This window comes from Solanum dulcamara, chromosome 6, assembly GCF_947179165.1.
Source record: "Solanum dulcamara chromosome 6, daSolDulc1.2, whole genome shotgun sequence".
In the NCBI taxonomy this organism is placed as follows: Eukaryota; Viridiplantae; Streptophyta; class Magnoliopsida; order Solanales; family Solanaceae; genus Solanum; species Solanum dulcamara.
The window spans coordinates 10,205,143-10,233,130 of record NC_077242.1 but is presented as its reverse complement, the minus strand read 5'-3'; the positions used below and the strand labels follow the sequence as shown (position 1 = coordinate 10,233,130).

Sequence of the window (27,988 nt, the reverse complement as noted above, 5' to 3'; positions counted from 1 at the left end):
AGAATAAGGTAAATATTTATCAGTATTTAATATTTATATCAAATTAATAAATCTAGCTAAGATTTTCATATAACATTTATCACTTAGCTATAATTGATGTGATATATTTTGATAATACAAAATTGTCAAATGTGTAGTATGAATAACCGACTCATGACCAAGCAAAGTATTAGGATGTGGCCGGGAATGAAATCAAGTAGGGTCAAGGAGTTCATCTGAATCTTATTTAGTGAAAAATTACAATATTTATACATAGTTAATTTTATATATATATATATAGCTAAGTCCTATGTGTTCCAATTTATAACTCTCTTGTCAATATTATTATAAGTTGGTTGGTATTGCGTGTGAAATGAGATCCATACAATAGTAGTTTAATCTAGATTTTAGAAAATTGCCATATTCATACAATGGAGAATGCACTTTCACATATATAATGGGGTACTTCATTCACTAATAAATCCCTTTTTATTAATGACACTAGATTGTCATAATGAATAGTGCTTGCTATTTTACTCCACAACATAACTTTTGCAAGCAACAAACTAAAAAGAGCTAAAATTTGACAATCTTTTGGGACTTCGATTATTCTGTTTTTTTACCACGCTAAGCCATTGGCCGGAGGCCCAAATTAAGAAAACTCCATATTTTAGCCTTTTAAAGTTTGAAACTATTGCCACTGAAGGAAGTAGTGTGATAGATAAGTTTCTTTAATTTTATTCTTAATCAGATATCTGAAGTTTGAGTCCTAGCAGTGGAGAAGTTTTTTAATAAGGAGCTAACGCTTTTCAATTTAATGAATCATACACCATTAATATAAATTGGTCAGGCCAATAAGTCTTGGATACAAGGTGGTGAGAAAAATACTTCGTATTCAATAATTAAGTAGAATTGAAGACTAGACCAAGTAAGAGTAGTCGGACTAGAACACTAGTGTACAAATGTCAATACAACCTCAACTACTAACGATAAAGGAAGCTACCTAATCTGAATAAAAAGAAGCTTATTGGAATTAAACCATTGAGAAAGCTCTAATAAGTTAAATAAAATTGAGAAAACAGTCAAATTCAACATATGTAGATGTTCTTCTCCAAAAAAAAAACAAAAAAAACTTTCAATTTATAGCTATCTGCTAGAAAGTCTTGTTCAGTTTAGTATTTATTTGATGGCCAACTCAAGCTATTCTATAACTAACCTTTACTAAATTATTTTGTCCAAATTTTCAGAACTCATTTTTCAAATACCTCGTTTTGCCGTAAACAAAGTATTTTACGCAATCGTGTAAAAGTTTGGCAAATAATTAGAAAGACCCTATGGAAAAAATGAAATAAAATTTTAGCTGGGGATAAACAATCCCACAAAAAGAAAAAGAACAATGAAGAAGGAAAACATATACTTCTAATTAAATAGTACTCTTTTCGTCTCAAATTATTTATCGTGTTTCTCTTTCATATGTTTCTTAAGAAAATAATTAATTAAATTTATTTTTGACTATTTTACCTTTTTTTATATCTTAGAATATAATCTATATATCTTCATTGTATATTTACTCTATATATTATGAGTCATCACCACATAATTGAGATTATAATAATTAAGTTTGTCTTGAACTTCTAAAATGATAAATACTTTGAAATAATTAGTATTACCACGGATAAAATGAAATTAAAATAATTAAATTAGTCTGAAACTTCTAAAATGATAAATAATTTGAGATAACTATTTTTAGAAATTAAAGCACAATAAATAATTTGAGACGAATCGGAGGAAGTGTATTATAATTAATACGTGTGTATACATTTCTTAATTAGAAAATATAGGTGCCGCCTGTGACTTGCGTAGGTGTACAAACTTTTTTCTTCTTATATAAAGGCATTGATTTCTCATTTTTCTCTACATCTCTCAATATTCTTCAAGTTCTATAGCCTTTACACATTGAATTATTGTATTTAGTGAAAATGGGGCATCAAGTTTTCTTGTTATTTGCTTGCACCATAATAACTCTTCTAGTTTCTTGCTCTTCAGAAGTTGTTGAGCATTCTTTTCATGTACGTACTAATTACTATAATATCTTCTTTTTTTTAATTTCCCATGCAAAATATTTAGCTGGTCAACTCTTCATAAAACCTTTCTTCTAGAAATAATTTAATTTTAAATTTTTTATTTTATTTTTAATGAGATATATAATTGTCTATATATAACTTATTTTAGATTACACATTTCAAAAAAAAATTGTTTTTTTAAACTCTACGTTCAATTAAATATTATTACATAAATTGAGACAGTTGAGTATTATTTTCATTTTTTCTTTCAAAAATCATTTCCTTTTTTAACTCTAAGCTCAAATCCTACTTTTAAATCATAAGACGGCATTTCCACTATACATAATAGGTCCGCATTTGACCATAAATTTCAAATATTTTTTACTTTATTTGAAATTTATGGAGTTGTGTTTGCTTATTCTTTCTGCAAAGAATATTTGGAATAATATTCATGGATAAATGTATTTAACTTTAAAAGTTAAAAGTGAGTTGGAAAACATATTCACTTACAAGCTATTTTTCAAATTTGAAATACAAATTTAAGTTGGATTTGAAATTTTCATGGCTAAAATACTAATTTTCAAATAAAGTGAAAAATTATTCCGTAAAACAAGTAAATAATTATGACCAAACGGGTCCTTATAAACATGTATCGATTGAGATCTGACCATGTTTTCCACTTGTTACACCTCATCTAATAAGTTTAGTTAAGAAAAAAAGGAAAAGATAATTACATTGCATTTGGTAGAACTTCCATTTTAGTGTAGGATTTAACTAATTATGTACACTTCCAGTAAATAATTGTCTGCATTATTAGTGTCTTTTAACCATTATGCATTATTAGTGTATATTAACCATGATATAGATATATATGACAGGTTTCCTACCTTATATTTTGAAGTTGTCAATTACACTCATATATCAAGAGTTGTTATTACTTCTATATATCTAATTAATAGAAGCTAAAGTCTTTTTAATTAATTAATGTATTTTTTATGATATTTTTTTTAATATATAGGTGCAAAACCGTACTATAACGAGACTGTGCCGTAGACAAGTAATTACTGCTGTAAATGGAAGTCTTCCTGGTCCGACCATACGTGTAAAAGAAGGGGACACCCTTGTTGTTCATGTCTACAACCTTTCCCCTTACAATCTCACTATTCATTGGTAAGTGTTTCAAGTTGAAATTTAAAATTTATGAATTTGTTATCGATCTCTTCACTTTTTCTTTCTATCCCATTAAGAGGATATAGTGTTCTCACTTACTTTTCAGTGGAGCTTGAATCTTCAACTTACCGTTGATGGTGGATATACTCAACCACTAGAGTTAACTTCACTTGTCCCTTGACTCATTTTAGTGCATCATAATTCATTATAAATATTCCTCCCGTTTTAATTTAATTGCTTTGATTTAACACAGAGTTTAAAAAAATAAAGAATATTTTTGAATTTTGTTAAATTAAAAATGTATAGAATGTACCAAAATGTCTTTTAATCTTGTAGTATTAAACATGTCATGTGAAAAATTGAAATTAAAAAGGAAAAAAAATATTCTTTTAGAAATGGATTAAAAAAAATAAGACAAATAAATTGAACTAAAAAAAGTATTTATTACAGTAATATTTTATAAATTTCCTAACACAAAAATAAGGTCTAAGAAAATTAGCAAAAGCAAAAAGTGGCAACTATCATTATCAGCCTAGCTATCACCTCCAGTTAGTTAAAGAAATATGATTACGTAATCATGGAATGACGTGTAAAATAAAAACTAATGCAAGTTAATTAATTGATGCAGGCATGGAGTTTTCCAGCTATTAAGTGGATGGGCTGATGGACCCGAGTTTGCGACCCAGTGCCCGATCCGACCCGGACATAGCTACACGTACAAGTTTAAAATAACAGGACAAGAAGGGACTCTCTGGTGGCATGCACATGTATCCTGGCTTAGAGCCACAGTTCATGGTGCACTCATTATTCGTCCCAAAAAGGGCCACTCTTATCCTTTTCCTAAACCTTACAGAGAAGTTCCTATCCTCTTAGGTAACTTAATTAATCCGTCTTCAATTATGAATTTACATTGATGTATAGTAGTAACAACTAGTGAGTTGATTGTGTTAAAAAATGCTTTATCCTCAATGTGGAAATTCCGATGTAAATTCAGATTTAGTTGAGTTTCAATATCAGTACTGGACATTGGATGGAAAACAAACAAAAAAACTAGCATATTGGCCCAATATGAGCTTACACGTGCCACATGGTCAGTGAGATTATATATATAGTGATTCAACTTATTTGGGATCGAGATAAATGAGCGGAACTACCTTAGGTTAAGGATGGACCAATGCACATACCCTTTGTCTATGGTATACAGAGGTTAAACAATATTAGTTATTATGAATGTATACATTTAATTTTGCACACCCTAAACACAATTGAGAAGAAAATTTGCACATCGTTCATCAAGTTCTCGAATCGCTAGTGGCTGAGTTATCCTTGTCGAAGAGATATCAATTGACACCCCCTTCAATTCGTTGAAAAAAAATACATTATTTAAATAAGTAAAACGAATCATGTATATCTACTGCTCTATGCTGAATCACCTTAACTTCTTCGTGTGTTTTTTCCTTTATATTTTGATTACCTTTAATAAAAATATTGATTCTTGATTACCACTACAAGAATGGACATATGGAGTGAAATTTAACTTGTTGATAAAACTAGCAAATGAAGTACATATGTTGAAATGTTAATGCAGGGGAATGGTGGAATGCCAATGTTGTGGATGTGGAGAACGAAGCGCTAGCAATTGGTTCTGCACCTAATAACTCTAATGCTTACACTATTAACGGCTGGCCCGGCAATCTTTACCCTTGCTCTGTTAATCGTAAGAATTACATGCACTAATGTATTTAACGAAAGTTTATAGCCTTGGCCGACAGGTCCAAGTAAGCTTTGAAATTTTGTTGTCGTGTTAACTTGAATATTTTCGTTTTCATTTCTATTAGAAACATACAAGTTGAAGGTGAAACATGGAAAAACATATCTCCTTCGTATCATCAACGCTGCACTCAATAACCAACTTTTTTTCAAGATCGCCAATCATAAAATGAAAGTTGTCGCGGTTGATGCTGCTTACACTGATCCCTACATCACGGACGTAGTCATCACCGGGCCGGGCCAGACAACCGACGTCCTTTTGACGGCCGATCAACTATCGGCATCATACTACATGGCGGCTAACCCCTACGCTAGTGCAGCCGGGGTACCATTTGACAACACCACCACCACGGGAATTATAGTGTATGAAGATGCACTACTACCATCAACTCCCATAATGCCAATTTTACCGGCCTTTAACGACACACCAACAGCCCATAAATTCTTCACCAATATAACTGGGCTTGTAACTGGCCCATTTTGGAACCCACCACCTCGCAAAGTGGATGAGCACATGTTTATTACTATTGGGCTGGGCCTAACTGCTTGTGGAAAATCAAGAAATGCAACATGTGGAGGCCCAAATGGGCAAAGACTTGGTGCTAGTATGAACAATGCATCCTTCCAGTTTCCAAACATGATTTCAATGTTGGAGGCCTTTTTCTACAATGTTGGTGGAATTTACACTACTGATTTCCCAGACAAACCACCATTGAAATTTGACTACACAAACCCAAATAATAGCATGAATCCTGCTATTATAATGACGAAAAAATCTACAAAAGTGAAGAAAATTAAGTTCAATTCTACAGTTGAAATTGTGTTCCAAAATACTGCTTTGATTGGAATAGAAAATCATCCTATTCACTTGCATGGATTCAATTTCTATGTCTTGGCCCAAGGCTTTGGCAATTATAACGCGAAAGTTGATCAGAAAAAATTTAACTTTGTCAATCCACAAGAACGTAATACAATTGGTGTTCCAGTTGGAGGATGGGCTGTCATTAGATTTCGAGCTAACAATCCAGGTAAATGAATAGCACGTCCATTTGAAATATAATCATGCTTATTACCTCCCACCAGCATAAACATTTTTCCCTCAGGTGGAATTTAAACATGAGACTTACGATTATCGATCAATGTTTTCATTTATAACTAAGCCATACTTTTGATATCAAGTTATCAACTAACATGATAAATTGAGTAAAATTAATTTCTAGGATATTTTAGGTGATATGATTGACATATTTGTTCTAATTATTAATGTGGAAATTACAGGTGTATGGTTGATGCATTGTCATTTGGATGTTCACTTGCCTTGGGGTTTAGCCACAGCTTTTGTTGTTGAAAATGGGCCAACACTATCAACTAGGCTACCTCCTCCTCCACCAGATCTACCTAAATGTTAGATTATTAATTTGCTTCTTTAATTTTTTTTGAGTGATTATATGATTCTTGTTCAGTTTCGTTTTTAATTTTTTCAATTGTACAAGTGATTCATTTGCTTTTCTTGTCATTCTTTGACTTGTTAAACAAACATGAGTGTATTTAGTTATATCATTCTTTAAGATTCTGTTAAGTGTAATGTCTCATCCTTTTGTTCTTTGATTATGATGAATAAGATATTGTCTTTGGGATTCCCATTTAACAGTAAATACCTCTTTATATTTACTTTCATCACCCAACTAAAATAAGTTTAGATTTTAAATTGGCTCAAAATTACTAGCAAAAGTAGACTCTATTGCAGCAGTGCACTAGTATAATTTGACATCAGAATCCAAATCATCCACAAATGCCACTTTCATAGGTTATTCCAAACTCCATATTATCATACTCAATGTAATCTTACAAGTGAGATGTGAAAAGAGTAGTGTGTACAATCTTATTTCTACCTTATGAAGGCAGGAAAGTTATTTCCGATGAACCTATTTCTGAAGTTAATTGGGGAAATGCCAAGACTAACATGGAAAAGCCTAATGTTCCACAATGATGCTAACCCAAATCCAGGTTTACCATGTGGCTACTGATGCATGACAGGTTATTATTAACAGCTGATAGACTCACCAAATTGGGGATGACAATTGAAACAAAACACTTGTTAGCTTGTACGAGTCCACCACGAGTCAGGGGATCAGGTCCCTTGACACAATCAGTTAACAAAGTAATAATATAAGAACAAATAATGCACGTAAAGGACACACATGATTTTTACGTGAAAAAACTCCTTGCTCAATGGAGAAACAACCACGACTTATTCCATAGGATTTCCCAACCAATCTTCACTAGATGCAAAAGCAAAGTTATCTATTGCAACCTATTGTAACTAGATACTAACCCTCTCCATCTCTTGGCTTGCGACAACTCTATCACAAGACTTCGAGCCTAAGCAATATGACTATTGCCCACTACCCCAACTAACTCTTAGCTGACGTAGATTTTGAACACTCCGATCAAGGTTAACTCTAGCAATGACTCGGAAATTAAGCAATACATATATTGCCCACTATACAACCACCCCTAGGTTAATGTAGACTTTTCTAACCACTTCAAAGCTAACTCTAGCAATGAAGTCAAAATGACACAACAAACTGATCAATGTTCCTTTATAGTGTAGGAACTGATTTTACAATATTTAGAATAAAAGATACAAAACTCAAAACCCAAATGAAGATGTTGTAACGCTGGATCAGGTCCTTGTTGAGTATGACCAATGTTCTTCTTTGAAGATGGCTTTTGCTTTGTGTATATGCTTAATTTGCAAAAGCTTAGTGTTTTTTGTCACAATGTTCTCTTCATAAAAAAGACAAAAAACCTAAGAGTCACGCTATTGGTCGAGGAGAGACTGCTGTTGCAGCACCTCTGCTGCAGTGCCACCAACGTTTGCAGCTTTACAGTTGTACTACACTTTGTTGTCCTGGACTGACATTACACATAGGACCAGGTCCCTCTACCAGGTCCCATAGTTTGTTAAGTCATCAAACACGAATATGCACCTTTGTTGTAGTGTCTACCAACCTCTGCAGTTTTTTCAACTTTACAACTGTACTCCAGACTTTCTGTAACTCGCCTTGTTCATGGGACCAGGTCCGTCTACCTGATCCCATGGTTTGTTAATACATCAAAACCTGAATATAACATTCTCCCCCTTTTTGATGATGACAAACCATGCGTGCCTGTGTTCTTGCTTTCATTGAACTTTTTCTTATCAATGTGACCAGGTCCCCCATGCATTCCCCCTGTCGCATAACCTTCCTAAGCATGAACATAACGGCATTTTTCGTGTGCCTGTGTTTCTCATTTCTAGTGAACTTCCCCCTATCAATGCAACCAGGTCTCCCATGCAGTCACCTCTTTTCTCATGTCCCTCCTTGTATCATTCGTTGTACGATAACTTGTTAAATCATCAAAATCCAAGATACAACAACACTACTAAAAAACTGTCAAATATCAACCTCAATGTATCCTAGTAAAGATAAACCCCAAATAATGCATTTTATTACCATGTAATTAAAAAACCGACCTCCAATTTGAGTTCGGTTTTTGGCCTTTTTTTAGTAGTGAAATGTTGTGTCAAAGGCGTGAGGAAACAAGAGACCACTTGACAGAGTACATCAGAAACTATTGAATAGACTCCTCAGATAGCTACAAAAAAAGCCCAACACAGCAAGGTCCTCTTCACTGGACAGTCAAGAATGCAAAGAGCTCACTTCAGCTGCTCTGACTTTCAGGATGGTATAGCTGAAACAGTGCATACCTTGTAGATTGAAAGAAACCAAAGGATATTTGTCAAGCAAAGTAGAGATTAGGATGGACTGGCAAAAGAAGTAGCTTACATGTGTAGTGTTAGAGCTGATGCTAAAACTAGTCTTGTATAGCAAAGTCTGATGTTCTAGTTAGCGGTGTCGATGATTTTCAAAAAACCGACTTAACCAACCGAACCGAACCATATCGAATCGATTTTTAGGTTTATTTTATAAAACTAATGGATTTTATATAAACTTATAACCGTACCGAATAATTGAATAGGTTTTTTATTTTATAAAAATTAACCGAAAAAATACCGAACCGTACCGAATAATATAAGTGTAACATATATTTTACATATTAAGTTAAAAAATAATAAAACATTAAATTTTTTGCTTTAAGCCCAAGATAATGGAAGTGACTACAAGCGACAATATAATTAACACTCAAAGTCATAACACTAAAACTTCTCATACTACTCTGATTAAAATTAAATTAATTCTAACATCTCAACTCTCGAGTAGTAACTAGTAAACTACAAGTAAACTCAGTTTTTGAATTTCATCTTGATTGAGTTCTTTGCGCTCGTGTGATGTAAATTATATTTTTTTGTCTTTGGTTAATATTTTACACTACCATAATATAATGGGATGAATCTCTACCTTTTAAACAATAACAATGTCTAGAGAATTTTTCCCAAAGTCATACACAAGTATACATGATAGCGTGTTCTAACTTTTATATTATTTTTTAAAAAATATCAAAAATTAACCGAACCGTACCGATACCGAAGAAAAACCGAGATAATAGGACGATTTTAAAAAGTTTAGTTTTGGTTATATAAAATAAAATAACCGAAAAAATAATATGATATAAATTTTATAAAATAACCGTCCGAACCGTACCATTAACACCCCTAGTTCTAGTTGATGGTAATCAATTAGCAGTAACTAGTTTGGATTTTGGATGGCCACACAAGCAGTATTTTCTATGCTATGGTTTTGTTAGGATTCTCCTGGCAATTAATGATATTCTTTATATAATATTGGAAGAGAAAATTGCAACGTGGAGAATCGAACTCTCACCGGATAGGTGAATATTCATGTACTAAACTACTAAGATTCTACTGATATGAATGGTTAGTTACCAAAAGAAGAAAAAAAAAGCCTAGCCATGTGATCTTCAACCTCACAAGCTCTTCTCCAACCTATTTAGGAGCCAACTACTATCCCAGTTAACATTAAGATTTCAAACCCTGATTGATAATTAAGAAATAAAATAAACGCACTCCTATGACATGGTATTATAAACAAAAATATGGTTATCAACATTTGGAAAACTATACGGCTTTTCTGTACTATTAGTATTTTCGACAGAACCAAAACTTTTTGCCATTGGACCTCATTTTGTCAGCAAGTTAGCGGATAATCCTCAACTGTGGGAAGCAGATGCACCCTTAGGTAATGTTTCTGATGCTGTAACAAGATTTTCTGGCGATTTAGACCTTATTAGTGGTCGTCGTAAAAACCTGAGTGGCCATCTTTTAGGTTTTATTTGTCCCAACAATTTCATCTGTTCTCTTCTAAAATTTCTGTTTGCGTACCATTTTCCACCTCGAAAACCCAAGCCATACCTGAAATCAAAGGCACAAAAAGCAAATCAAAGGGCGTACCACAAAGCAAAGCAGGTTTGGGGTTCTTGAGATTTTCCAAGACAGTTGATGTGGACACCTTTCTAGCTTCTTTTCAACAAAAGTTTCTAGAAGTCTAAAATTATAGAGAGAAAGAAGAGCTGCATAACAAAAGAAAGAATTATGGTGAGGGGACGTAAAAGCAAGAAGAATTATGGTGAGGAGACGTAAAAGCGAGTCTCTGTTTGTTAGGCTATTGGTCATTTAACAATGCATTTGAAAATTTTCCATGATAATAAGCAATGAAAACTTCTCATCAACCAAAAAACTAAAATGATAAGAAGTAAAAGAGGGCAATGAATAGAACAAGAAAATGGCTATGTTACCAGTATTTAACCAGCTGAGTGAAGGGGAAAACGAACAAAAAATAAAACAAGAACAAAGTAACTGCTAAGAAGAAAAATCCACAAACCCGAGAATTAGTGTGGTTCCAGCAGTTGCAACACAAGCCGGAACACTAATGGATCCAGACACAAGCCTCTTAAATTCAGGATCTTCAATTTGATAATCTTTCTTCATCTGCCAGATAAAAAGGTCAAGTTAAGAACTAATGAAATTTAGAAGAATTGCTCGTGGCACATAAGAAAACCAATGTGGTCCACGGGAACTGCTAGAATAAGACTGATCATGAGAGAGTACCCAAATGATTCGGCTCATATGAGGCACTATCCCACCAGCTGAAGCTTCAGTAGCCTGTCCCACAACCCCTTAAAGTGTCACACAGCCCCGCAACCCCAAATTCCCTGTTGTTAGCACTTCTTTTCCTTTTTCCATGTTCATAAAGCTTAGTTACATGAGATATGAAGTAGGCGTTTGGACATGTGATTTCATCTCGTGATTTGAAATTATGAAATGAAATCAACGTTTGGACATGCGATTTCATCATTCTCCAAAAAGTTTGATTTGGGAATTTCATGTCATGATTTCACATTTTGCAAAGACAAAAATTGACCCACAAGTTTATATTTTGTAAAAAACAACTATTTTCTATATACGAACCATTTATTTCATATGTAAACAAACTTTATAGTTGATATTATTACTCTTACCAACCTTGAAACCATTTATATCAGATACAACCATTATTCTCACCAACCAAAATTATTATTACTTCAAACCAAAATTTATATGAACATCATGATATAGTTACTGATGTTGACCAACAAACGGCTCAAAGTAACAATCTTGGTTCGTGTTCTTGGTTATCTGATCGAAAAATGCATGTTCAACGTGAGGAGATTGTCCGTACTATGTGGGAGGATTATATTAAAAAGTAGTACACCACAACTCTTGTTCAATTTTACTTTTTTTTTTTAGAATAGCTTTGTGATAGTGTATTATACATTTGTTATGATTGCTTATTTGGTAAGATTGTATAAAGAATTGGGGCAATTATGATAGTTTCCACAACTTATGGGTTTTTTATGTTTATGAACAAAAAATACAACTTAAAAATCCAAAATGCTTGTGCAAACAAAACTTCAATTTCATTTCATATGATTTCATATCATAATTTCATCTCACATGACCAAACGGGCCCTAATAGAGTCCACAAAATGGAACTTCCAAAACTAACCTATTCTGGCAAAACAGAAGCCAAGCAAAAAGGAACCGGTGATTGTTTTGGAGCTGAACGATATGTTGACAAGGATATTCGGGGAAATAATCTATATAGTGATGTTTGACAACTCACTCTTTGATAACATTTTATTTTGGGATAACAAAGAAACCCCTGCTCGGTGGTTTAGCTGGCCAATCTCAAAGTTGGCGCACAGGTCTGTAACCAGTAGGAGTGTGGGCCTCCTCTACCCTCCTCCCACTTAGATACCAGGCTTTAGTAGAGTCAAATTTGTGGACATCTGCCTACGCCACATCCATGTTGTACTTCTTTTACCATGAACCAAAGCAATGGGGCCAATTATCTATGATAATTCATTTGTGGTTTTATTTTTTTATTGTTTCTTAGATGAGTGTAATCAATTTGTAGAATATGAAAGCAAACAAGAGGGGATGTTGGAGGATGTTAGAGAACGGGTGATTTGGCCAATAGAGGTAGGAGAATAAACTAGAAACAGATGAATGGAGAAGCACTAGTTGTGGGGTGACAACAAACATGATCACAATGGGGCCAAAAAAAAAAAAGGAAGTGATTGGCGGAAAAAAGTGAGATAGTTTTGACGGGTCAAATCTTTGACATTTGTAATCTTCAGATTACTTTGGCCAGGCCAGCCCCCACTTATACTTTTGCATGCCCATCCATTTGCATTCATATAAGAAGCATTGAGTCACTTGAAGTTTCTAGGAGGCGGGTTGCACCTAAGGCTGCTAGGAAGGTGAGTACACAAGGTATAGAAGATCGAGTGTTGTTCGTGGAAAACCACATCCTTTTGTAAGGTTTTCTACTTTTTGGTATACTGCTTGTATACATGTGTTTTTGCCCTTCATTCATAAAATTTTATTCCAAATCAACAACCAAAAGAAAAAAAGGTAGCACACAAGCTGGCGAACATGTAAAATCCTAATTAACTCCACAATCCATACTCCACACCATGCTTACAATAGTTGAATCTTAAACACCGCAGTCCATATCCATAGTATGTACAGGAGGTCAAATTCTATATATGTTCTCTAATTACACATTACCCAAAGAAGACAACTTTGCCACATCTTCTCATTGCCTTTGGGGATAAAACAAACTACTCAAAAGTTTTATGCGACACTAGATTATCAAATAATTCTAGGCTGTAATGAATTTATTTTTAAACTTCATGTATTTAAAAAAGGGCAGCCCGGTGCACTAAGGCTCCCGCTATGCGCAGGGTCCGGGGAAGGGCACACAAATTTGTCAATATCAAAAAAAATTACACTACTTTGTAAGGGCATATTGTTGAAGAATTAATCCCAACAAGCTTACCACCCACCCCTTCCTATATCGCACTCCAACAAATCCTCTTGTATAGTACACATATTATTCTTTTGAACAGAAATAGTAAAATAACTGGGGGTCAACATTATTCTGCACTGAAAACTTACAGCTTTCTCTATAGATTCGAGACGTTGGTCAACTCTCGATTCATGAAGATGCCGTAATGTATAACCTGCAAATGTTTGACAGCTTAAATATGGCATTACCATAGTTTCTAGGAAAAGGAGAGTAGATAATATAAATATAAAATGAACAAGAGATTAAATGACGCACTTTAGCATGTTTTTAGCAGATATTTCTAAAGAACCAAGTCAACTATTAAACCAACTCCACTTTTGTGCACCAAACAAGACAATTCACAATGTAGCCAAGGGTTCAAATCCAGATAACCGCATATCATATAAGAAGATGAGGGAGAAACTCTGACAAAAAAAACACACTTGACACCGTCAATCAAATGGTGCAGTGCGAATATACAAGAGAAGCATCAAGCCATCAAAGAAATGCAAAGCTAGACACAGTGAAGTTGGAGGCAAAAAGTTTCTTTTACATATTCTAATAGATAGGTCGTATGAACATCTCTAACAACCAACCTAATAAATCTCATTCACTCAACTGTCAGCTGATCAACTAATGCAAAATAAGAGTCTCACTGATAGGCAAGATATCCAAAATTATTATGTCATATTCAATGGATCAGAAGTTCTCACATATTGGAAAACACTATAAAAATTAAATAAGTGTTTATAGAGCCAATAGACATATCTTTATTTGTCAGGAAATGGAGAAATTGTATGAGTTAATTGACAGATGAGCACGTCGGAGAGCAGATCACAGTTCAAGTTGCAAGCATAATGGTAGCAACATTACATTGAATGGTAAGAATTTACTGTTTAAAATGCTTAAGTTATGATTTCTAATATATTTTATAATTTCTTAATTATAATAGGTGTAATCATTTGTTTACTTCATGTCAACTTTTACTTCATTTTTGCCTTTTCCATGCCTTAAATGTACCAGCATTGCAACAGCTCCTTGTTTGTCCTCGGCATAATCTAGTTAACTCCCACAATGCTTAGTATGAGATCCCAGAATTGCTTGGTGAATGAGTAATATAAGAAGAGGTGATTGATATCCTCATTTTGCCTTCACTAATGGCGATTGATATCCTCATTTGCCTTCCACTTGGTGAATGTCTGCTACATATATTGACCCCTCTTTTTAGATATTTTCATGAATTAAGCATGCTCCCAAGGCTACCATCCAGGTGAACCCCCCACCTTCAAAGTGCCTTTTTCCTCCAAATACACTTCCAAGGCCAATGAAAAAGGTAGCAGAAAGGTCCCTTGGTTGCTTGTAGCATGCTTTGACTGTAAATTTTCCTTTTGCATCACGTTTCCAAATCGGAAAATCAGGTCTGGAAAATACAGGATTGCCGTTGTGAAGCTGGAGCAGTAACAAGGACACAGTGCCCACTTCCCAGTCATTTAAGCTACACCTGAAGTTGAAATTCCAGCCCTGATCCAGCCAAAATTCTGATATTGTAGCTTCCTGAGACACTGCAATATTGAAGAGATAGGACATTGTCGTCTTAATGTTGTTTGGCTAGCTAAAACATCCTGCCAAAATTTGTTCGTCCTCCCATTTCCAAATTGAAGTGAGGGGCTGGAATGGAAGGAGCTCCGATTAAAGATTCAAGTCTTTTCCATTATTTTTTGAATTTGAGTGTTGCAGGAATCTGAATGATTTCTGACTACTCAACAAAAATTTGCTTTAATTCTATTAATTTAATTTAATTTCACTGCTCTAAGCATTCCTCGGCTACTAGTTCTCTGGATGTCAAAGATGGTCCTGACCAGTATAAGAAACTTATTCAGAAGTTGAACCTCCTCACACCAGACCTAATATATATTTGTTGTTTAAACCTCAATCAATTTATGCAATCTTCAAGCGTTCCTCGTCACATTCTCATGTCCTCAGAAACATCAAACAAGATCCTATACACGGTCTTTCTATGACTCTTTGCTTTTTTACAACTCAAGTTTTCTGAACAGTGATCAAGGAGACCAGTTTTTGTCTGTGTGGTTTTATTAGGCTCCAGATTGCTCTGTTGGAAGTCTAAGAAGCAGCTTACCATTTTTTAAGCTTCAGCAGAGGCTGAATATATTTCGATGAGAAAACTGGTGGTACAATTGCCTTAGGTATTTAGACCGCTAGATGAACTGATTGTCACATCCATTACTCTTGTCCCTTGCACTGTGACAGTCAAGCATTCATTTACCTTACTGGATCCAGTTTTTGATTAATGCACCAAACAAATTGAGCGTGATTATCATTTTATCAGCAAGGAATTGATTGAGGACATGTCAGTTCATTTTACGCTTATTTATCTCAATAGGCACCTCCGCTATCATACCCTACTCAAAATGATCTCCTAACCAGCCTCCAACTTGAATGAGGGAGTTGGCAAGAAGGCTTATATGCAAGAGGAGCTCACTCAAGCAAAGAAGACTTCTCTTCACATCATTATCTCAAGAGATTGTAGTCGATATTATTAAGTAAATGAAGTTCTTTTCATTAATCAGTCTGTTCCACTTGGTAGATAATTTGATTAAATACTTTTAACCACATTAATTTAGATATGGTGCAGTGCAAGTAGCAGCATCATGTATATAATTCGAGAAGTGTGTATTACGCATAGAATGAAATTGTTGAAACATCCTTCAAGTTCTTTCTACATTCTCTCTAAAAGCTTTGACTTGTGTATGGAGTTCAATGAATTTTGTCAAAAATGTATCTTTCTCAATGACTCCCATTAAAGTTCTTTTCTCTTTTTTAGGGACAAGTTCATTTTCACTCCCTCGATATGGCAAGTGTGAAGCAACTTCACGATCCAATGAATTCCCTAAAATCGGGACACAATGCAAACTAGAATAGGCTAATTGATCCAGGTAGTGAGTGACAAGCTCCAATCAAAAGAAACCGCATGTAAGCTAGAAAGAGTATAGGCAAGCCTCTTCTTACTTATTAAATGAAGAATAACTATTCTCTAACATACCAAAACTTCTTCACAAGCCAAAGAATGAAAAACAACATAAAATGTTACTAAATGAAAACCCAAATCTCCAACAAGAATTGGCAAGCAAGTTAATAAGAAATCTGTGAGGACAAAAAAAACATACAATCAACATACCGAACCATGCTGTAGCAACTGATGCTATTGACGTCGAGATTGTGAACACCACCTTATGCCTCTCAAATATATCCTATTCCCCAATGAAATCACACCAAAAACAAAAAGTAAGAAATTACATTTCCCCTATTACATATGTTTATTCAAAAAAAGAAACAACTTTAATCCAAAACCCATAAGAAAAATCAAATACCCATCAAAGAATCACAAAAAAAGTTCAAAAAGAAGAAAACAGACAGTACCTTTGTTGAATAAAAAGTGTCCTGAATAGCAGACCATGAATTAGAAGCTTTTCTTTACAACTGAGGCACAGTTAGACGGTTAACAATTGAGGAACCAGAGGTTCTAAACCGCTGCAAACCTCTGTACATGTACATAGCTTTCAGCAAATTCACAAAAAAAAAATAATAGGAATTATCAAAATTTAGGGGAAACGAGCTTTGTATTAACTTTGGCAAAAGAGAATTAAGTTGGAGATTATGCTAATTTGCCTCGAACTGTCTTCAGTTCAGAGTGATTAACTTGCGGAATGGGCAAAGACGCAAAGTCCACTTGAATAGGAGCCGTCACTTTATATAGGGTTAAGCTATGGATGTTGCATCTGGCCTGTCTAATCCAGCTTTTGGATTTCGCTTCAATTCATCTTTGTCCACATTTATTAGCATTGGGGATAGAGCTAGTGATTTAAATGGGCCTAGAAAATATTAGCCTAATCCAATCCTAAGTGGACTGCGGATTGGGACGGGCTGATCATTTAATCAAAAGATCGGCAATATTAGAGTCTTAATTATAATTTAAGGAATCACATAGTCTAAGCTACAAATTGCATCCCATCCCTGCTTTTTCAATATTTACAAAAATGCCTTCATTTTTTAAAGATCCAGATACATAGTATACTGTCGGATACATAGTGTTGATACATTACTTAACATTTTCTGTTATGATTTATAAGGAAATAGACTTCAATTATGATTTAATTATCATTATTCACGCATGTCAGTTACTTATGAAGCTGTAATTCGTATGAACTCCAACATCATTTCAAAATTCAAATTGTTTTCATCTTAGTTCTCTCCAAAACGCATCAAAACAGAAAAAATCAAAAGTCGATTTAAAGCCACATGATGAATATATCAATATTGTTAAGACATTCAGGTTTTTGAAAAAACGATGTGAAATATGAACGATACAAGAGTGATGGAATAGTTGTTGAGCAAAATATCTCTTTTATGAATCTCAAAACTGTCATTACTGCTGAATTGGATATCGATGTGTCGAGGAAAAATATGGAAATTTGATACATAGTAGAAGGTAATTCATCTCCATTGACTATTAGGAATGATATGAGAGTAAAATTGTATGTTGAGTTGAAAAACAATGTGTCTGATTTCTCAATGTACCCACTTTGTGTTGATACATCGGATAAAATGGTTGGAGATATATGCTTGTTTGATGGCACTTCTGGTGAAATCATTTGTGTTGAAGGTTCGGCTAATGATACTCAAGCTCTTACTATGGTTGAAGCAAGAGTTGGTGATTCGTATTATATACCAGAATTAGAAGTAACAAATCACATCACAAATACAAACAATACTGATGTGAAGGAGAAACAACTGTATAAGTGTCACGACCTAACCCCGTGGGCCATGACTAGTGTCTGAATTGGACACTCGTATACACACCTATTATCTATAGTCAATCGGCAATTAAACATGATATAGAATTTATACGGGCAGCACATCATCTCAAACTGTCACTTATATATATACCAAAATTACCTATCTCGTGGGAGTCTTAATTGTCAAAAATACGATAACATAATACGTAAGATGACAAGGCTTCCACTTCGAATGTAAACGTCCAAAAAACATAAGCCATACTAGTACACCGGACAACATCTATACACAACTCACTCATGTGTCTACAGACCTCTAAGAGGATTAACAATAGCATATGACGGGACAGGGCCCCGTCGTACCCCTAAATACACAAATATATACATTATAAGGATTAGTACCAAAAGTTCAGGCTCCGAGACAATGGAGCACTTCAAACCCGTTGAGTAAAATCCTAAGCTGGCGGCTCTCCAAAATGAGTATATGTACCTGCGGACATAAAACGCAGCCCCCCGAAGAAAGGGGGTCAGTACGACCCATGTACTGAGTATATAAGCATGAAATACAGTAAGAAAAATCATAGCTAAAGTAGAGATTTCACGAGACAAGTATGATACTCAAGAAGTCATTATATTTGTACCTTATAAAATAAAGTCGTGTATGCTTATATCATATATCATATCCGGCCCTTTAGGGACTCGGTGAATCTGTCGTATACATACATATCATATTCAGCCCATCATGAGCTCGGCACCATCATCATGTCATCATGTCCTTATATCATATCATCATATACATATATACCGTACCCGGCCCTCTATTGAGGGGCTCGGTGAATTATGCAGTGAAACTATGCACGAATACATACCCGATCCGAGACTCAGTGAAAGATACATTAAGGCATGCACGAGTAGAGTAGTGAGTAACCATATGCATTTAAATCATCATTTGAGACTCAATAGAATAATTCAAATGAACAATCATTTGAAAATCAAGACAATATTCATTTCAAGTAACCTCCGATTGACATTATAAATTATTCCAAATATGAATTATACAGAAGTATTATTTATACTAAAATATGACTTATACCAACTTGGATGGCTGGAATCATACATATGAGTCAATACATAACGATATAAATTCTGAAAATTAAGAACATTCACCATCCTAGTATATCTAAGAATAAGAGCTTCGTTGGAATTTTATACATTCATCGTCTATTTATTTCATAAGATCATGCCAAAAGAAAGAAAGGTTAGCTTTACATATCTTTAGCGTTTATACGAATATGTTGCCCAATATTTTCTCAACCTATATTAAAACGTTAAGCACTATGGTTAAGCTATGGACATGAATAAAACGTACTCTACCGTTACTAGGTTATTTCTAAAAATATTTGGACAGCACCTCCCCTATACCGCTCACTTTTCCCACTTTCAAATCAGCCATATAATCATCAAGTAATATCAACAATCCAAAATATTGACATAAAACAAAATTTATTATTGACAATAAGCCTAGAATGTTGCCACCCGAATTATGTTACCCAAAACAGTAAGTTCGGAAAACCGAGTACCTCAAGTTGTGTCCACATTTTGAAATTAAAAACGGTAAAACTGGACTTAATGACCTCCATGAAACTTTTAGAACTATGTCTTAAGTTTTCAACCCAAAAGAAATCAATTCAAAAATCATTTTCTACAAAAAGATATCATCAAAAAACTAACAGCTATACATGAGGGATTTTTCAATCCAGAATCTGGACAGAATTTTTCTCATGATTCATCCCCTTTTTTCGACATAATAACAGCAGATATAGACTACAACATAAACATAAGAGTTGTAGGTACGTGTATTAGCTTTCCAAAACATGTTTAATATCTAAAATCAAAGGTCTACACAATGAGATATTCCAGAATTACTATCAGCTACACAATCCCCAAAAAGGATTTGAACTCTCACAATCTTCATACATTTTTTTCCTCCAAATTCAAGAACAACATCTCATCAACAACATCAAAGCAATATCAACCATTATTATACATCATCACTAAGCTAATTTCATCAATTTAAACTACCTAAAACAACTTTTTAACCCATAAATCTCAATAAATCACCAAACTAATTTATAACGCTATTTTCTCCGTTCTAATCCGTTAAAACTCTAACTAAACTTGTTAACAATGAAAAAGGGACTTTAATATTACCTCAAGTGTGCAGCAACAAATTAAATCTTCTCCTTATTGGCTGGTATCTAGCTCAAATTGAAGCCAACGCGACGTACAACAATTTTCTCTTCATGAGCTTCGGATTTCGGAACTCGAATTTTGGTCGGATTGGGATTTTCTCTCAAGAACTTCCTCTCTCTCTCTCTCTCTGAAAATTTATGAATGTTTTCTTATTTGAGGATGAATATATAAACTTAAACAAATCCCTTAAGGATGTGGTTATTGGGCCTGACCCGAGTTAGAATCGAGTTGGGCCGAATCTACTATCCAGCTTGACCCCTCTGTCTTAAAATATATATCTCCTTATTCCGATGTCACCTACAGACCCACGATCTATGGTTGGAAAGATATTTCAATTTTCTACAACTTTCATTTTGAGGGTTTTCCCAAATTACCAAATTATAAAAGGGTTATGGCCTCCCGAAGTCAGCTTACCCGAAACATGACTTTAAGAAAAAAAATATTTGATGGCTTCTATTTTGATTTGGCTCAAGGGTACTTCTTGAGATGTCTTTTACTTCACATAAATTATCCATATAACTAGTCATTTACAACAAATCATGTCATTTTAAAATTCAAAATTAAAAGTCCTTGAATTTATATCCGTTAGCTCACGAATAGTCCAAGAAACAAAAATACGCAATATAACATTCTTCCCTCCTTTAGAACATTCGTCCTCGAAAGTTAAATCCGCCTCATAAAGTATTATAAGGAATTTGGGGAAATATTTTTTTTTTATACAACAACATATAGTTTAATATATAAATCAATATAATTGATCTAGAGGTTTAGATTACTTGTAGGCGTAGAGAACAAGTGAGGATGTTTATTCTTCATCTCTTCCTCGGCTTCCTAGGTCATCTCTTCTCTATTTTTATTTCGCCACAATACTTTGACGGAAGTCACATCCTTAGTACGTAACCTTCTAACTTGGCGATCAAGTATAGCTATAGGGTTTTCCTCGTAAGATAGCTCCTCCGTCACCTGGATGTCATCCACTGGGAATACTTTAGAAGGATCACCAATACATTTGCGAAGCATCTACACGTGAAAGACAAGGTGCACTGCTTCCAAATCAGATGGTAGGTCCAACTCATAGGCAACCTTGCCTATTCTACGAATAACCTGGTAAGGGCCAATGTATCGCGGGCTAAGCTTCCCTTTCTTACCGAATCTCATTACCCCCTTCATGGGTGACACCTTCAAGAACACCCAATCATCAACTTGGAACTCTAAAGGTCGACGTTGATTATCTGCATATAATTTTTGTCAACTCTGGGCTGCTAATAATCTCTCCTGAATGAGCTTCACTTTATCCACGGCTTGCTGAATCATATCTGGGCCTATTAGTTTAGTCTCACCAACCTCAAACCAACCAATAGGGGACCTACACTTCCTGCCATACAAAGCCTCATACGGGGCCATTTGGATACTAGAATGGTAGCTATTATTATAAGAAAACTCAATAAGTGGCAAATGATCATCCCAGCTACTTTTGAAGTCAATAATACAGGCCCATAACATATCTTCTAGCGTCTGAATAGTACGTTCAGCCTGTCCGTCAGTCTGAGGGTGAAATGCTGTACTAAGATTTACTTGTGTTCCCAATCTCTTTTGGAATGATCTCCAGAAGCTAGCTGTAAATTGAGCCCCTATGTCTGAGATAATAGATATAGGAATCCCATGAAGTCTTACTATCTCCTTGATGTATAACCTCGCATAATCTTCAGCTGAATATGTGGTTCTAACTGGAAGAAAATAGGCTGATTTTGTCAGCCTATCTACAATAACCCATATGGAATCATACTTCCGTAGAGTGCGAGATAAGCCTGTAATAAAATCCATATTAATGGCTTCCCATTTCCAAGTCGGGATTTCCATCTCCTGTAATAGTCCGTCAGGTTTCTGATGCTCAATCTTAACCTATTGGCAATTTGGGCACTGAGCTACGAACTCTGCTATATCATTCTTCATGCCATTCCACCAGTATAAATATCTAAGGTCATGATACATCTTTGTTGACCCTGGATGAATAGAATATTGGGCACAGTGTGCCTCTCCCATAACCTGCTGTCGTAGCCTGGCAATCTCAGGTACACATAACCTTCCCTTATATCTTAGCACTCCGTCAAGTGTGAGCTCAAATGGGGTCTTTTCCTTCTGAAGGGTTGCATCCCTGCACTGTGCCAGAATAGGATCTTCATACTGGTGTTGCTTTACCTCTTCTATGATAGAGGATTTAGCAACTCCTCGAACAAAAACTTCACCATTACTAGAATCCACCAATCGAACTCCAAGGTTAGCTAACTGGCAAATCTCACGGACTATCTTTTCCCGTTCTGGTTGTACATCTGTTGAGCTACCCATGGATTTACGGCTAAGTGCATGTGCCACAACATTTGCTTTTCCCGGGTGGTATAGGATATCAACATCATAATCTTTCAGCAACTCTAGCCACCTTCTCTGACGCAAATTCAACACTTTTTGCTTAAAGATGTATTGGAGACTTTTGTGATCCATTTAGATATCAACATGTACACCATATAAATAATGCCTTCATATTTTCAAAGCATGAATTACTGCTGCTAACTCCAAATCATGAGTTGGATAGTTTCTTTAGTGCTTTCTTAGCTGCCGTGAGGCATATGCTATGACTCTACCATGCTGCATCAATACACAACCTAGCCCAACACCAGAAGCATCACAATAGATAACATAGCCATCCGGTCCTTTAGGAAGAGTTAGAACTGGGGCCGTGGTCAACTTGTCTTTCAGCAATTGAAAGTTTCTTTCACACTCATCGGTCCACTAGAACTTAGCTGTCTTTTGAGTTAGTCTGGTTAAAAGAGCTAAAATCAAAGCAAACTTTTCAACAAATCTCTTGTAATATCCGGCTAGCCCCAGAAAACTACGTACCTCCGTAGGTGTCGTAGGTCTAGGCCAAGTATTTACGGCCTCAATTTTCTGTGCATCTACTCGGATAGCATCAGCTCCAATAATATGCCCCAAGAATGCTACTGAAGTCAACCAGAATTCACATTTAGAGAATTTAGCATACAACTTCTGGTGCTGAAGCACCGTAAGTACCGTTCTCAAATGATTAGCATGTTCCCCTTCCGATCGTGAGTAGACCAGAATATCATCAATAAATACAGTCACGAACAGGTCTAGGAATGGATTGAATACTCGGTTCATTAGATCCATAAACACTGCTGGAGCATTAGTCAGTCCAAAAGACATCACCCTAAACTCATAATGCCCGTATCGAATTTTGAACGCAGTCTTTGGAATATCTGCCTCCCTTACCCGTACCTGGTGATAGCCTGACCGCAAGTCTATTTTTGAAAAGCACTTAGCACCCTGCAACTGGTCAAATAAATCATCAATTCTGGGGAGAGGGTATTTATTCTTTATTGTCGCCTTGTTCAGCTGCCTATAATCAATGCACATTCGTAGTGACCCATCCTTCTTCCTCACAAACAACACTGGTGCTCTCCAAATTGATGTACTGGGCCTAATGAAGCCTTTTTCTAATAAGCCTCGCAGTTGCTCCTTCAACTCTTTTAACTCCACAAGTGCCATTCTATAAGGGGGAATAGAGATGGGCTGAGTATCTGGCAATACATCTATAGTGAACTTTATCTTCTGCTCAGGAGAAAAACCTGGAAGTTCATCTGGGAATATATCTAGAAATTTATTAACTACCGGAACTGACTGGATAGTTGGTACCTCTGCTTCCAAGTTATGAACACGAACTAGATGATAAATATAATCCTTTCTAACCATCTTCCTGGCCTTGAGGTATGAAATAAACTTACCCCTCGGCGATGCTGTATTTCCCCTCCATTCTAGGATTGTCTCTCCTAGGAACTGAAATCAGACTACTTTTTCTCTACAATTAATATTAGCATAACAAGAGGCTAACCAATCCATGCCCATAATAACATTAAATTCTGTCATATCTAACTCTATTAAATCGGCTTTGGTATGACGACTATATATGATCACCAAACAATCTCTATATACTTGCTTGGCTATAACAGAATCTCCTACTGGTGTCGCTACCTCAAATGGTTCTATTAATTCAAGTTTTATTCCAATTCTATTAGCAACAAAGGGAAATATATATGATAAGGTGGAGCCTGGATCTATCAATGCATATATTTCCCGAGAGAAGATCGATAGTATACCTGTAACCACATTTGGTGACGCCTTCAGGTCCTATCTACTAGCCAATGCGTATATGCGGTTCGAAGGACTGCTAGAACTGGAAGCTCCGCCACGGCCTCTTCCACAGCCTGCTGATGTATGAATACCCTGTCCCACAGGGCGCATAGCTACAGAAGAAGATGAACCAGCAAATGACCCAGTAGGCTGAGTTGCACCACTTACATTACCCCTGAATGGACAATCCCTCATAATATGGCCTTGACGACCACAAGAAAAACAAGCACCAGTAGCGAGATGGCACTCTCCAGAATGGGGCCTACCACACCGAGAACACCGAGAAAAAGGTGGCCTCGACTAAATCGAACCCCTGGGCAGAATGGGGCCTACCACACCGAGAACACCGAGGAAAAGGTGGCCTCGACTGAATCGAACCCCTGGGCATTTGTGAACCGAGGAAAATGTATATGGCATCTTTGGAAAAATATTTGTACAAACTTCAGGAGGAGCAAAAACACACTAAGTGACTTATTTTATTCAATGACAAAGGCTTAACGAAAAGAAGATTTTAAAAAATTGATGGCCAAATTGGATAAAGTTGATTACAGGGATAAAGAATATCTTGAGAATGTTGGATATGAAAAGTGGTCAAGAGTGCATGCACTGTTCAATAGAGGAAGAATGATGACTTCTAATACAGCGGAATGTATCAATGGCTGCCTTATTGAGGCGCAAAAGCTTCCTATATTAGACTTTTTGGAAGAGACTATAATTTTTTTTAGTCCATGGAACTGCAAAAATAGAGAAATAGCCGTATATACAAAGAAAACATTAGAAAGACGATTTGAATAGATTTTGATTATAAATGCATCTAAATCTTTGAGAATGAAGGTATGTATCATAATGTTATATATCTTATGTATCTGATAGGATGAATCAAATGTAGGTTGTTCCATCATTTGAATATAATTTCTAAAATATATTATTTACTTTTGTATATTTGCAAGTTGTGCCATCATCTGAATTTATTTTTTTGGTTTATGAATCTGGACGAAGATATATTGTGTGTCTTGAACGTAAAATATGCAATTGTGGGAGATTTCAATATGAAGAGATACCGTGCACACACACAATTACCGTTATAAAGAGCAAGAATGTTACAAATGTGCATCCCTACTGCTCTGAATATTACAAACCAGCTGCATTAGCAAGTACCTATGAAGTTCCAGTGGTATCAATGTCGGATAAGGAAGACTGGTGAGTTCCAAATGATGTGTTAGAGAAAATTGTCTTGCCGGCCTAGATTCAAAAGGATGCTTGGAAGACCAAGGAAACGAAGAAAGAGGAATCTAGATGAAAAGTTAACATCAAACACAAACAGTTGCGGACGTTGTGGACAAGAGGACCACAACCGACGTACCTGTAATTTCTTTCCAGATGAGGAGTGAGATGTATAAACTTAGGACATGACCGTGTTAACATCGAATAAGTATTCATTTATAAATGATTCAGTTGTTAAATAACTAATTATGATAAATTAGTTCACTCGGCTTTAGTCTCATTGATTATATTCCTTGTTCATTATTAAATGTATCATTCAGTATATAACATAACGTGATGTGCAACTACCAAATGTTCTAAAAAATTATGTATCTAGTCGATTAAAGTGTATTTATAATGTATCATGCATACATGATCTAATGTATTATAATTTAATTTTTATATTTTATCAAATGTATTACAATTTTGATAATGTATCATTATTAGATACTATGTATCAGTCACAATATAATGTATCAAGTATAATGTAAAATGTATCATATTTGTTTCTCATTGAGAAACAAATGTATCAATCAATGAAATATATAATGGTTTGAATCTGGATAAATCTGTAATCAAATGAATCATCATTACTCTAAAGGTATCATTTTAATTCTGATATATCAATCTAAGTGTAATATTTCAGAAAATAACCTAATAGGTAAATCTTAAACTCATGTATCAAACTAACTATTAGAGAAACAAACTTACTAATTTTTGATGATTTAATGTATAATATCGTATTGTATAATAATAAATAAATGTATCAGTATATAAGTATCGTTTCATCTCGAATCGATTAGATATATATGTATCTGGATAAACCAAATATAAAAAACTTAAGCAAATTTATCTGTCTTAATACAAGTTACTGCACATGCAATTGAAAATAATGACGTTACTAACATAAACAACGCACGGTTATTTCCATAACAAAAATAAAATATTAGAAATATGTAGATATTAAAAAGTGAGTTTGTCAAAAAAACTAATCAACAAAAATTATAAAACCAAGAGACAAAAAAAGAGTTTTGAGTAGTTGATACTAAAGTGTATTTGTAATGTATCATGCATACATGATCTAATGTATTATAATTTAATTTTTATATTTTATCAAATGTATTACGATTTTGATAATGTATCATTATTAGATACTATGTATCAGTCACAATATAAAGTATCAAGCATAATGTAAAATGTATCATATTTTTTTCTCATTGAGAAACAAATGTATCAATCAATTAAATCTATAATGGTTTGAATCTGAATAAATCTGTAATCAAATGAATCATCATTACTCTAAAGGTATCATTTTAATTCTGACGTATCAATCTAAGTGTAATATTTCAGAAAATAACCTAATATGTAAATCTTAAACTCATGAATCAAACTAACTATTAGAGAAACAAACTTACTAATTTTCGATGATTTAATGTACAATATCGTATTGTATAATAATAAATAAATGTATCAAAATATAAATATCGTTTCATCTCGAAACGGTCAGATATATATGTATCTGGATAGATCAAATATAGCAAACTTAAGCAAATTTATCCGTCTTAATACAAATTACTGCACATGCAATTGAAAATGATGACGTTACTAAGATAAACAACACACGGTTATTTACATAACAAAAACAAAACATTAAAAATATGTAGATATTAAAAAGTAAATTTGTCAAAAAAACTAATCAACAAAAATTATAAAACCAAGAGACAAAAAAAGAGTTTTGAGTAGTTGATACACAACTACTCTACAACTACCAATTTATCCTCTTTAGGGGGTACAAAAAATTCCTTAGACCTAAGTGGATCATCATTTTCACTGACATATCCATCCTTAACTTTTTGAACACCGTATTTTCATAATAAAGCTGCATATCTTGAACGAAGATAATCAACTTGGATTTCAGTTGATGGGATAGGAATTTCATCACTAAGAAACTCGATAAACGCAGCTACAAACACACCGCAATCCCTAACATAATTGAAATATACGTTCACATTAGCACATATAGTGACTCCCACTGTTGATACATACATTAACTGCCACTAAGTAACAAAAATATACTATGCAAATGATAGTTATAATGAAAATACAAAATGATAAATTA

The 27,988-nt window shown here is 34.6% G+C and overlaps 2 protein-coding genes across 2 annotated transcripts; one reads left to right on the top strand and one right to left on the bottom strand.

The window, feature by feature from the left end:
- Positions 1–1,904: 1,904 nt before the first annotated feature.
- On the top strand, positions 1,905–6,627 carry LOC129893339 (laccase-7-like). Its single transcript, XM_055968849.1, has 6 exons — positions 1,905–2,048; positions 3,061–3,212; positions 3,841–4,085; positions 4,801–4,929; positions 5,051–6,010; positions 6,261–6,627. Exons 1-6 carry the CDS (start codon positions 1,959–1,961, stop codon positions 6,389–6,391), a joined length of 1,707 nt encoding a protein of 568 aa, XP_055824824.1. The 5' UTR covers positions 1,905–1,958; the 3' UTR covers positions 6,392–6,627.
- A 3,280-nt stretch (positions 6,628–9,907) lies between these two features.
- LOC129892435 (uncharacterized) lies at positions 9,908–17,171 on the bottom strand. Its single transcript, XM_055968001.1, is given in 5 exon segments — positions 9,908–10,359; positions 10,829–10,935; positions 13,450–13,514; positions 16,536–16,608; positions 16,778–17,171. Coding segments are annotated over 5 exon segments (582 nt in total). The 5' UTR covers positions 16,913–17,171; the 3' UTR covers positions 9,908–10,157.
- Positions 17,172–27,988: the final 10,817 nt, after the last annotated feature.

Bases quoted from the DNA above. Each gene is read 5' to 3' on its own strand.
- LOC129893339 (XM_055968849.1), top strand. From the start codon at position 1,959: ATGGGGCATCAAGTTTTCTTGTTATTTGCTTGCACCATAATAACTCTT. The intron at 2,049-3,060 runs GTACGTACTAAT...TTTAATATATAG, and splicing joins TTGTTGAGCATTCTTTTCAT to GTGCAAAACCGTACTATAAC. The intron at 6,011-6,260 runs GTAAATGAATAG...TGGAAATTACAG, and splicing joins ATTTCGAGCTAACAATCCAG to GTGTATGGTTGATGCATTGT.